General features: G+C 44.9%; 1 protein-coding gene across 2 annotated transcripts in view; it reads right to left on the minus strand.

Moving 5' to 3' along the window:
- LOC111852215 (disintegrin and metalloproteinase domain-containing protein 23-like) overlaps positions 1 to 12,770 on the minus strand; it is a 29,462-nt gene extending 16,692 nt beyond the window's left edge. The window contains exons 1-5 of one of the 2 annotated variants that reach the window (XM_072700276.1): positions 12,504 to 12,770; positions 11,489 to 11,709; positions 10,164 to 10,240; positions 4,124 to 4,187; positions 1,095 to 1,177 (exon numbers count right to left, since the gene is read on the minus strand). In XM_072700276.1, the coding sequence (XP_072556377.1) occupies positions 1,095 to 1,177; positions 4,124 to 4,187; positions 10,164 to 10,240; positions 11,489 to 11,709; positions 12,504 to 12,582 (524 nt within the window). In that variant the 5' untranslated portion in view covers positions 12,583 to 12,770. The remainder of the gene's footprint in view (positions 1 to 1,094; positions 1,178 to 4,123; positions 4,188 to 10,163; positions 10,241 to 11,488; positions 11,710 to 12,503) is intronic. The other variant, XM_023827846.2, reaches the window with a different exon arrangement.
- Positions 12,771 to 13,390: the final 620 nt, after the last annotated feature.

Raw genomic sequence — 13,390 nt, forward strand, 5'->3', positions numbered from 1 at the left:
AGATGGTTGCTATGAGAACTTAGAAGAACTTTCCTGATTTTCACACTTCTGTGTCTTTTTCAACCAAAAAATGTGACATTTCCCCAGATTCTCTGCAACATGCTTTGGAAGCAGAAATACAGTTACAATTACATATAGACACCATTAAACACAGTAAATAATGTTAATTAGAAGTCAATAAAATAATTATTGAATTACTTCCTTTAATTTTAAAATTGTTTGGTGTTAGTCTACTTAGTTTTGTTGTTTGACAATTTCATTTGTCAGTTTGCATACAAATGACACAAATTAATAGAGAAATTATCCTGTAACACTGTAATCTTTTATTCAAATATATATTGCTTGCTGAAAGTCTTGGGACACTTGCTTAATTCAGTAAAAATGTTGCAAAATTATTTTTATTATTGGTTTTAACAAAATCATTACTTTGCAAAAATGTATACTACATTAGATGCAACCAAGGGTTTTAAGAAAAACAAGTAGTAATAAATGGAAACCCAAATTATAGTTTTAGAACAGCTGTCCTGAGTTAAAAAGTCCATTGACAAGCAGCCTCATTGGCTGATTTTTAATAAGTAAGACCTTTGTAAAAACATAAAACACAAAACATTTCTGTTTAGTATCCTTTTGGGAGCCAGTGACTACAATTACAATTAATAGCAAAATGGCAAGAACAGAACTGAAGTCAGTCAAAATATGATGACACTTTACATTTCAAAAAAAAAAATGTCCATGCAGAAGATGTGTACATACTGTATATGTCAAGCATTGCTTGTGAATGAACTTTTGTTATGAAATTGATAAATTTACAACATTTTGACAGAATTAAGCAAACTTCCCAAGACTTTGTGTGAGCCCTGAACAAGTCGTCACTTTGATTTATTAATATTTTTGACACTCTTGAGTTTTCCCAACAATTATAATAGTTGGAGATGTCAAATTCATACTACCACAAAACTATGATTCAAAACAAAAGTCAAATCACAAAACACACTGCAACTTACTGGTAGGGAGCCTGATCTGCAGTGCATCACACACACACACACACACACACACACGCATGCAAGCAGGTAGAGAGGTCAGAGTGCACTCACTGCAGCCCGTTGCATGTAGACAGTGCCACGCGTGAGTTTGTGTTTCCCCTCACCTGGCCGTGATAATAGCAATGCTCCCCTCCCTACATGCACAGACAGAGAGAGATTGAAAAAATACAGACAGACTCAGAGAAGACAGGGAAGTATAATACAGAGACAGACACAATGAGAAAAGTGGGACAGGTCACGAACAAAGACAGGGATCCAAACAGACAGGCAGGCAGGCAGACAGACAGACAGGTGGGCAGTTAGACATACAGACAGATAGTCATACAGACAGACATACAGATAGACAGGCAGGCAGTCAGGCAGACAGATAGATAGACAGACAGGTGGGCAGTTAGACATACAGACAGATAGAGAGACAGACAGGTGGGCAGTTAGACATACAGACAGACAGGCAGTCAGACAGACAGACAGACAGACAGACAGACAGGCAGGCAGTCAGACAGACATACAGACAGACAGACAGGCAGGCAGTCAGACAGACAGATAGATAGACAGACAGGTGGGCAGTTAGACATACAGACAGACAGACAGACAGACAGGCAGACAGACAGGCAGGCAGTCAGACAGACAGACATACAGACAGACAGACAGACAGACAGGCAGGCAGTCAGACAGATGGGCAGTTAGACATACAGACAGATAGAGAGACAGACAGGTGGGCAGTTAGACATACAGACAGACAGGCAGTCAGACAGACAGACAGACAGGCAGGCAGTCAGACAGATGGGAGGGACAGAGTTGGTGCCTGTCATGCCACAGCTCAAAGCACCAGAGAGAAAAGACAGAGCTCCTACACCTGCAGCCAACCATTCAGCCCACTGACTTCCTGAGTACCACCTTACAACTGCTGACACTAGCTGTCCAGTATAATGTGACCAAAGGCTGACCAGCATAATGTCACACATAGCTGTCCCATATAATGTCACTACTGGCTGTCCGGTATAATATCTACTGACTAAACCAAACCCATGTAATGACTGAAATAACATAACAAATGGAAAACTTATCCCCACTGCTCTACTTCTGCTGCTATCTATCTATCTATCTATCTATCTATCTATCTATCTATCTATCTATCTATCTATCGATCTATCTATCTATCTGTCTATCTGTCTATCTTTGTCTTGTATGTTTATTCTGCTTTTAAAGTCTCAGACAAACACTATTTTGTTTAACCGTATGCCTGCGTATTTTGTAATGACAACAAAGTTTGACTTGGCTTGATTTATTCCACCTGTAATTTCAGTGATCCCATGTGCTGTGTCATTCCCGCCTCTGGCAATCCAGACAGGACCACACTATTCCCGAATGAACATGCAATTCATGGCCCAAGCAAGGAGTGCATTCACAGGGACAGCTGTGAACTCGCACTGGGATGGAAGAAATGGTTCTGTTCTTGTTCCGGTACAAGAGTCAGAAGCCCTTGCAGTTAAGATCTGTCACAAATGCAGATAAGGGTCTCAGCACCCAGCAAGGTAATGCACCTTCCCCGGCCTGAAACTCACACCTTTGGCTACTTGCCACAAAGCGTGTTCCTGAGCACAGCTGAGTGCGTACTGCCTCTGTTCTGTGCGCTCAGCTGTCAGAAACGCTGTGTATGCGGGTTTTCTATTTCAGCTCCGCGTTCTCATTAGGGGGTTTGGGCACCCACCACAGCCCGCCGCGGGAAGCGACGGGATCGAGGTCACCGCCTGCCCGCGAGTGGCCAAAAGTACGCTTACGTACCCGAAACACCCTTACGTCAGCCTGCGGTGCAGCGATTTGCCCTTCAGTGGAAAGATTTGGCAAAGAAATCCCCTCAATGCTGAAGGTGAGCAGCCATGGACCGTGTTGAGTGGTTTTAAGTGCTTTTTGCATGTACAGCAAGTACACGCCGAGCTGAACACGCTGTTTGTCTAATGCCTCGCGGGCAGACGAGTCCCACCTGGAAGCTCTGCTCATGCTCTGGCAGCCTGTGAGAGGAGCTGACTCCTCCTTCCCATGCTGCACTGCTGCAGTGGGCTGGTGACTGACCCTCCATGGTCATGTGACTGCAGTCCCAGAAGGGGATTGCAGGAAGCGTTCAGAAATGCTGAATCAGCATCCCCAGACTGTACCTGCTCTCATTCCTGATTCAGCGGCTACAGTTAGGGTTCATCCACTCCCTCTTCATCTATAACTTTAATCACACAATCCCTATAATTAACTAACCATTTTTAATCTAATAACATCATTAATAATGTTCTTAGCTCATGTCACTTATACATCTGCAAATATTTTGATCAGAACACTGAGTTCTCATAAGAGACACTGGCGTAAAAAAAAAATGGTTATGAAAACAAAACCATTCTCAAAACGCGAAACCAAACCTAAGATGGCTGTGTTACTGTCATACTTGCTTGCATTAAAATTCTGGACAATTTACTAAGCTACAGTGGGCGATTAAGTGGTAGGTGATAAAAAAAGATTTATGGGCATCAGCAATATGAGCGCTGCATAAAACAGGGGCAGTGATGACACGTCGGCCAATCACTGCTCGACACATCACAGCCCATCACAGGATGTTTCTGGAACTAAATCCTGCACGGCTCTGCAGAGTATGACACAGAGGGCTGAATAAAACGTAATCGAAAAAACAATATCGCAGTACATGCTTGAAGACCGACGGCACACAACGGAGAACATCTCTCGTACACTCGGCTCTAAGAGTTCCTGAAGATTCTACAAATAAAAGTGTTAATCACATCTGAGGTAACCCTACTCTTTGTCCATGAATTACTTGATTGTCAATTACTGCCTGCTTTAACCTAATTAGAACCAATAAAAGAACCAACAGATGCTGATTCAACCAACAGAAGCTGGTAACTGAGGTACAATCCCACCCAGTACAGGCTTCAAATCTGATATCTCCCACCACTGCTTTTCATTGTTGTCCAGCCATACAGTAGATAGTGTATTAATATAAATGTCTGAATGAGATTTCCGATTGAGATCCTGAGGGCTGAAATTCCACCTTGTCATAGAGTGAAAGGAGGTCTTACCTTTGCCTGAATGGGTTTCCCATTAACATAGTGTATCTCCACATAGTCTGATGACAGCAAGTCACTGCAAAAAAGAGAAGCAGAACACTGCTTTAAACTTTCAGCGACTGTATTAGAGACCAGTAGCCCACGGCCTGGACCTCAGCTGCCCTGGGCGTGTGAGTGCGGGGCATCCAGGTGTCCCCCGACCGAACAGCACACCCTGGCTCTCAACATTCAAACAATGCCATTCATCATCATTACCCCCCCACCAACCACCATTAGATATAGCAGGGACTGGCTGGTGGGATGGGGCTGTTGACAAGGACACCTGGGGTAGGAGGACAAGGAGACAGAGATGTAGGGGTGAACACACACACACACTTGGGTATAGGGTTGAGCACACACACACACTCGGGGACAGAGCTGAACACACACACACTCAGGGACAGAGCTGAGCACACACACACACTCAGGGACAGAGCTGAGCACACACACACACACTCAGGGACGAGGTAGAGCACACACACACTCAGGGACGAGGTAGAGCACACACACACTTGGGGACAGGGCCCAGCCACCCACCCACCCACACACACACACACACACACACACACACACACACCCAAGTTTTCCCGCACGGATCCCAAACATCAATCTAGCATGTTAGCCAGCACATGGGACCACCCCACTCCTAATTCAGCCCCTTCCCAGCACCGCCCGGGGCAGCACCCTCCCCACGATGCCCTCCTGGCTGGCCAGCCGTCTGACTCAGCGCAGCCCCCATGCCCGAGAGCTGAATCTCCCAGACAACCTTGTGGCTGCGGCTCGTCCCCGATGCATGGTACCGCCGACGTGAGGCTGTGCCTTTTCCGGCAAAGTTGGGGCTCTGAGAGTCTGGGCTGTGGGGGGCGCGGGGGGGGGGGGGGGGGGGGGGGGAGGAGGCTGGGCGGCCAAGACAGCCAGAGAGAGCCTCCGGGGAGGAGATATTTTTAGCTTGACGGATGAGACAAGGAAGACTGGAGGAGTGTGAGAAGGGGAGGTGAGGGGAAGTGCTGCAGCCTGTGTGCGGGTGTGTGGGGGCCAGGGAAGACTGTGTTTGGATGTGGGGGGGGGGAGGGAAATAAAGCCACAGTGCAGTGTGTGTTTCTGTGTGGATTAGTTTTATTTTACTTTGTAGGGACCAATTCACCCCCCCACAATGTGATAAAAACCTGTTTTTTGACATTGTGGAGATCATTTTTCAGGTCCCCACAAAGATCTGTGAATGCAATCAAAAAACTAAAAATGCCAAAAGTCTTGTATTTGGGTTGGTTACTTATGGTTAAGGTTAGGGATGGGTAGAGGTTAAGAGTGTCGTGATTGGGATTAGGGTTTTTCCCATAGAAATGAATGGGACAGTCCCCATTTAGATAGGTACACAAACTTGTGTGTGTGCCTGTGTGTGTTGGTTTAGTTGAAACTAGAGAAATTTTAAAAAGTGTGAAATGTACTCTAAGCTCACCGAGTCCCCTGGGACCTGGGTGACACTGACTTGTTTCTTTAAGTTCCTTAAAAGTCGCATTTATCCAAAGCAACTCACATAGAAGATATTTTTCCAGAGCAATCCAGGCTAAGTGCATCATCCCAGGGTGCAACAGGAGGCCCTGAGTAGGGCGTCGGCCACACGTCTGGCTCTTTAACAGACAGGCTACTTGCTTTGCGATGGTTTGAACTGCTGGAGCCCAACCCAAATAAAAGCACATTCCCTCCCTGGGGACAGAATTCATGGTCGTCGATTCTGGAGATCCGATACACGGGTAATACAGTCAGCAGTGCACACTGCTCTCTTTCAGGTAGACAGTGCTGTTGTGAGCTAGAAGCCATTTGAAACTCAGCTGCACTGACATACCGCATTTCATTAAACATTAAACTACCAGCATTCATATGCAGAAACAGGAAATTGCCAACATTCACACATAAACAGGAAACAGCCCACATACATACAAATGCATAGCTACCTCCTACCCCTATGGCACTGATCTAGTAAGGTATATATGCCAGTCTGTCATCTTTACTCTTACAGGAAACACATCTCCTTCTAATCATGAGGATCAGTCTACACTGCGTAACAGGAAGCCACCGTTATGCTATGAGAAGGAGAAGTCTACATTTTGTAACAGGATGCTGCCTTTATTGTCTGACAGGAAGCAGTCAGCACTGTGTAACAGGAAGCCATTTTTACTCTGACAGGAAGCAGACTACACTGTGTAACAGGAGGCTTCCTTTATCCTCTGACAGGAAGCAGGCAATAATGCCTATCAGGAAACAGTCTTTACTCTTTGACAGGAAGCAGTCTACACTGCCTTAAGAGGAGGCCATCTTTATGCTCTGACTTGGTCCCATTTGCCCCACTACGTACACATTTGCACAATACCACACTTGGCAGACGCGTTCACACACTTAGTGCAAGAATCCAAGGGTGTCCCATTCCTCAAATAAGCCAACTTTATCCACACTTTGACAGATAACGCAAAGGCAGCAGTCTTTGGCTCAGTATATAGACCACAATGCACCGCATCAGTGACGACTAAAGTTTACATAAAACATGAGGAAGTCTGCCGGCTTACCAGAGCCCAACATACCTCCAAAGAACTTTCAATGCAAGTGTGCACAGCTGCATAACAAATGCTTACATAGTCTACTCCACAGTGAAGGCCAACCCCAAATGCAACCAACACAAATGACAGCATAGTTGCAGTGTGTTTCTTGTTCACCTCTTCAAATATCAAGTGTGTTCCATCGTTTTCAATAATTGCCCATACACTTGGGCTCTTTACATACACTTGCACACTTTGCGTCTTACGTCAACATACGTGTCTAGGGTCTAGTGTCTTAGTGTGCTTGCACTTAAGTGGGGTAAATGGGATAAATCCTCTGACACAAAGCAGCCTACACTGCCTTATCAGGAATCCATCTGTACTTTCTGACAGGAAGTAGTCCACACTACCTTAATAGGGAGCCACCTTTACTCTCTGACATGAAGTAGTCTACATAAGATAGACATTGTAAGAAGCCATCCAAACTTTGCAAAAAGTGATCTGCATCATCTATACCATCCAATATAAAGAAGTCTACACCGTTGTCAACCTGTTTACGCTGATCCTTTCATGAATAGGTTAGGCAGATTGTCAGCGTGCTTGTATGTAAATGCATACGAGGTTTGTGCGTGTACATGGGGATCCACGAGGATGATGGCCAGGGTGAGAGTGTGTATATCCATGTCTTGCTGATATCTCAGATCTCCAGCGGCGTCCAGATGCTGCTCAGGCTGAATCCCAGCTGAGAAATACCCTGGTTACACAGTAATTAAGGCACGTGTTTCGTCTGGAATGACTGTGATTAAGGCATCCCATGACTGAGCTAATGTCAACTATTACAGCAAGATCATCAACCCCTATAACCACCATCTCCCCCACTTTCCAAGAGCACCAATCCCCAAACCCCCCCCACCTCCATTTCTCATGGTCTCTATCCTATAAATTAGTCTTTTAAATTCCTTCTAAAGCAAGAGTTCATGTTTCATCAACGTGATTGGAGGCTTCGCACCTCTCTCTCAAAATATCCTAGTTTTCATCACAATTGTCAACATAATTTCCCACAAAAAGAAATATGTCTTTGAGAGGAGACTGCCCTACATTACTATATTTAGACTGGCCAATACCCATCCATCTTCCAACTGCTTATTCAGTTCATGGTTGGAGGGGGGAGCTTGGAGCCTATCCCAGAATTCAGAGGGTGCAGGGCAGGGATACACCCTGGACAGGATGTTACACCAATGCAAGGAATGCACATGCCAAACTGCATGTTTTTGGCCCTCAGAAGCAATTACAGAACCAGGGGAACATAAATATACCATGCCAACTACATACCCAGCCCTAATGCCACCCTAGAGGTGTTAGGGTACAGTGCTGCTCACTGAGCCTTAGCCCGCCGAAAGATATCAGTCTCAGGCTTCATTTTGCAGATTTTGTGCAGAACTGAAACCTGAAAAAAATCTTTTAAATTGAGGGCTTCCTGATTTATGAATATTTTAGCCTGGATCTGCTGTAAATTTCCCAGATAAACATGACAGGAAGTGTAGTCATGAGCCTAGCATGCAAAATTCCCAGAAGGAGCCAACCTGACCTGCCTCACGAACCACTACAGAGTTACACCCATAAACAGGATATAATACCTGAAAAATAAGGAGACGGAGTTTTAGAGTAAAAGATTTACAACAAATATAGGAAAACATGCAGAAAACTGTATTAATCCCAGTATGACCATGGTATCAGTAGGGAAATGACCACAACTCACTGATAAGGCGAAATCAGTCCCTTAATAAATTTAAATTACATATTTAACAGAAGAGTCATTTTCAGTAATTCAGTGGATCTAATAATGAAAGAGAGTGGATTCCTCCATAAGACAAACCACAGCATGGTTTTCAGGTTTGGTCAAGGCAGCCTGACCTTTCCGTTGGTCTTTTCTCTTTTGAACTGTCCTACACAACCACGCCAGAACAGCCATTTTCTTCTCCAGTATTGGCACTATTTGAATCCCCGTCCAGACCTCAGAGGAACCTAGCGGGCCTCATTTATTTCAGCCCACTGCATTGTGGGATGTCGTCCATATGCCAACCAGCAATAGAGTGTCTGGGTTCCTTAAGTAACTTCTCTGTTCCACCTTATAATCATCCACCATATATATATTAGTCTCCCATGATGGGTTGAGTGCAGCGGTGTTGTGTCGTCACCCCAGAGTTGTTGGGCATGGAATCAACATCCGTGTTTCACGTGTTGCCTACCATAAATGTGGGATCCGTGTAGTGGGAAACCCGACATGCTACTCAGGTGAATTGTTATTCCATTATGAAAATACAGCGCCACCCAATGGCCCGAATTCCTGCAACCACGGGCTGGATGAACAGTGAACCGGAAATGAGAATTGGGAAGGTGTTCTATTGTCACATACTAGTTCTTAATGTCACATACTAGCTGACCTTTTGCATTATCTGACATTTCAGTAGTGACCATCCCATCTCTAACACACGACGTATTCCAAGCCCTCTTACTGAGGACAGGAGGACACAGAAGTGCCCACACGTATGAAATGAAAAATCACTCACAGGCCGCAAATGGATAAGTGGCCTGACAAACTGCGCCATTCAGCTCCAAGACATTCAAGAGTTCATATGGTACATCACCACATCACTGAGAACATGCACATTTACACGCCATATTTTGCAGCAATGCACTGACCACATTATTTAAAGATGAAACTTTAATTCTCTCAGTATTTCCAGTTTGCATTTTTTCTAACTTCTTATTGAGAAAGAAAAAAAATAACAGTGGACCACTTTGTGACAAGCTTGCTTAAAAATGTGCTAAACTCAGTAAAATCTTGTTATCTGCTTGATTGAAAAAAAGACCTGACTCACGCCACAACGCCCTTGCTGAGGAAAATGCCACCACCTGGAATAGCCTGTTTTAAGCTGCTTTGCAGCTGCATTGTTCAGCAGAGCTTAGAGACACATACACTGCCATTACATTTGTTAATAATGAAATCAGCCAGTGGCCTACTAGAAAAAGTCAAATAACAAGGACCGACAAATGGGACCAGTCATCACCACTAACAACTGGACGGGCTCTTGCAGAATGTAAAACAGGGCTCTTCAAAGTGGCACTCGATTCCAGATCCAGGCCTTGTTTTCAGTTCTCCCAGGCAGTTAGTTTGATAATTACTGATTCTGATTGGTCAGAGGCTTCACACCTGGCTCACAGGTAAAGGAAGGCGGGAACATCTGCAGGGCTCGGACCTTGAGGACCGTGATTTGAATAGCCCTGATCTAAAGCATCAATGGTGATCTGCCCATGATGTTTGTAGAGTAGCACCCACAGAGAGACAATTACCGAAGCCGATGTGCCCAAAACAATCAAGCAATTGTCTTTAGCATCATGTTCATAACACTTGTGCATTGAATTTTAGCCAGAAACAAAACTTTGACAGGAAGATGAGGCTCGACCCAAACAGCACTTACTTATTTAAAGACAGGTCCAGTATAAACCTGGAACCAAAGGCCTCGATCTGGTAGCTGGCTTGGGCTAGGTGGACCACCTAGGATACAGACAATAAGTCAATAAAAAGACAAAGTATTCAGCACTAGAACACCGATAAAATAGCAAAATAAGATAATTAATTATGAAGGCATGCATTGTTATTAAGATTAATAGTTATTTTATTTCCCATAATTCACTTGGCAAGAGCAAATAGAAACCTGGAACACATCTTAGACAATGTATATGTTTATACGGCTTGTCAATAACACAAACTGATCTCTGTCGGTCTGATGAGGAAAATCTTTGCGTGCTGTCATCATTGTCATCATGTAGCCTAAAAATAGCAGAAGCAGCCAACAGGAGCGATGCACGCTCAAACAGGCCAACGGTGTTGTGCGGCCGGGGTGGGAGGGGGGCTACAAATCGTAGACGTGGCAACGAGAAAAGACATTTGGGTAAATTTCATGCATGGGGTGTCAGCTGGCCTGGAACATTTTCTGAATGGATCCCTTGGCTTGTACCATCAGTATAATGGTCATAAAAGATGTATGATGCAGCGTCCATTCAAGAACACATTTGCCTATCTTGGCAGGGGTAGGGTTTGCTGTAATATGGAACATAAGGACCATCTGGTCCTAACTATGTCCCCTGATCTTCTCTGCCCCCTCAAAGCACTGACAAATATGGCCTGGTAAGGCTCTCCTATGCGTAGACCATCATGTAAACTAGAGTAGAGACCTAAAATGGTGTTGGGGGTGTTCGGGCAATGTGCTCTAACAATAAGACTTCTCTGATGGTGACTGATCCACATCTAAGAGATTCTCTGTCCATATCTTCTTTGGATGCCACAAAACCCAGTAAAAGGGTAGCAGGAAGAGGCTGCCTTTGAAATGCAGGGGACCCCAAGGGATCAGGGACAGCTGGAGGAGTGACTGAGGGACTGGTGTCTTTCTGAGAAATAAAATCAGATGAAAGGACTATGAAGGTCACTGCTGAGGTGACGGGGGTGGGGGACGGCATCCTGCGACAGGCCACCTGCCTATCTCAGCACAGCGTGGGACTGTGTGTTGAGCAATGCAGAGCACCACAGCAGAGAGGATGTGCCAGGACAGAGGTCAGCATGGACTCCTGGGTAGCAGCAGTTTCATCCCCAGGGAGAGGTGTCTAACTCTGACACCACTGCTGGCTTCTCCCTGACAGGCATCATGCCAAAATGCAGACTAGCCAGCCACTGTGCCGTTACTGCCGCAGAGTGTGGCTCCCACACAGAATGACTGCCCCGGCAGCAGTTGAGTCTACCACTGACCTGTCCATCTGTGCCTTGGTTCTTTGCCCTAGTGTCTAAATCGTGGTAGGTGCTCTCCGATTCTTCGTTAAGGTAGTAGATGAGTCGGGAGGGGTAAATGATCTCATGTTCGGACGGGTGCTGTGTGCTGTTATCGGTGTCCGCTGCTGCAGTCCGCTGCTCCCGCCCCAGCGTCTCAAACACCGCATCCTTTATCGCCTCATTCTCTACTGCCGGGGGAACTGCGGAAAACAAAAAGGGGCCGCGTTCTTTTTTTAGCCCTTGTACGTTCTTTTCATGCAAATGTTCCTTTTCAGTTATATAAGGATTGATAAAATTGTGTTAGCGGCTCCGGTTTCCATCACTGCAACACACGCCTTTACGTTGCATTGTAATGCATCAAAACACGGGTACATGAGGTCGTCTAGCTCACACACTGAAACCCATATCAAAGACTATATTGCAGAATAAATCCCGACAAGACGGATTTGCATGACGTGAATTTCGGGTGACACCAGAAACCGATGACATTGACACAAAACTGATTGCGGCGGTTATTTAATCGTTAACTTATTAAGCAAAGCGGTTACTTTAAGTCACTCGTTATGTGAACAGAAGAATAACTACTTGCGTTTTTATGCTATAGTTAACAGCACACCGAAATAAATTCTGGATCCTTGAAATCACTGCTGTAATATTATCTATCAAAAGAGACCAGCTCAGTTCCTAATGCAGCGTGTTTTATCGCTTGAACAACTTACTGTCAATGTCAACGCTAAAGGATTAATTCTTTTTAATGCATCAATATTTTAAAAGATTTCTTAAATGCTCTCTTTAAGTTTGCAGCTAGAATATGAGACAATATGCTAAATTTTTAATTATACAGCACTTTCACCTGTTCTTCATTTGCGCAACACACAGAAAATACGAAAATCGTTTCTAATCAACAAAACAACAACTGAAAATGCATAACAATTTGTCAAAGTTAGAACAATCATTTTCCTTACTATAAAAACCGGATTAATATTTCACATACCGGTGGAAGCATAACCGAATGGGTGCAACCAGAACCCCAGGATGCTCACAAGCAGATTTGGAAGCAAAGTCAGAAGCATGATTCATAGCTGATGGTTAAGAAAAGCTTGATATTAACATGTCAACGCAGCGATCGGTCTGTGGCCCATCCTTATGGCAGAGAAGTTGTTTATGAGAAACCCTTCCTGAGTCCTGCGGGAAGAGAGGGGACTCCTGCAAGGGAGGGGATTAAGGTGGGCGGGGGCGTGGAGGTATAAAGAGAGGGGGCTTTGATGGAAGGCAGCGGTTAGACACCGAGATCAACAAGCCAACTAATCCTGACGCTGCAACAGCGCAAGTGCAGAAAGCATTCGCCACCCACCCCTTTCCCTCCGTTCCTATTACTCGCTCCCGTCTTACAAACGCATTATCATACCCATTTGCACCTCTGGGCGCAGCCTGTGGGTGGCGCGCCCGCTCGTCCTCTAAGGAGAATGAGGTCATACCGGACCCGGCTCCGCGGCCCGTGGGAATATCAGTGTCAGGGCAGTTACAGCCGCAGCCGGTGCTAAACCCAGCCCGTCATAAACAAAACTGAGCGTGTGTCTGATGTTAACAAGAAAAGCATTCTCCAAATGTCTGAATGAATCCAGGAAGTATCTAGCACAGTACTGAATGTATGTGTGCATGACAAAAACAAAAAGAAATGAAAACAGAATGCTTTGGTATATAATATAGTGTAATGAGATAATATGCTGCACAGCATACAACATAATGTAAATTACAAAATATCTGCTTATAAAGTAAATTCAGCTAATATTATCCAGAGTATGTGGACACCATGCAGGATGTGTAGGTGTCAGCTGTATGGACTGATTTTTGCGGTCACTGTGGTGGATGTGGGGGCAT

Source organism: Paramormyrops kingsleyae, chromosome 16 (assembly GCF_048594095.1).
Source record: "Paramormyrops kingsleyae isolate MSU_618 chromosome 16, PKINGS_0.4, whole genome shotgun sequence".
Classification (NCBI taxonomy): domain Eukaryota; kingdom Metazoa; phylum Chordata; class Actinopteri; order Osteoglossiformes; family Mormyridae; genus Paramormyrops; species Paramormyrops kingsleyae.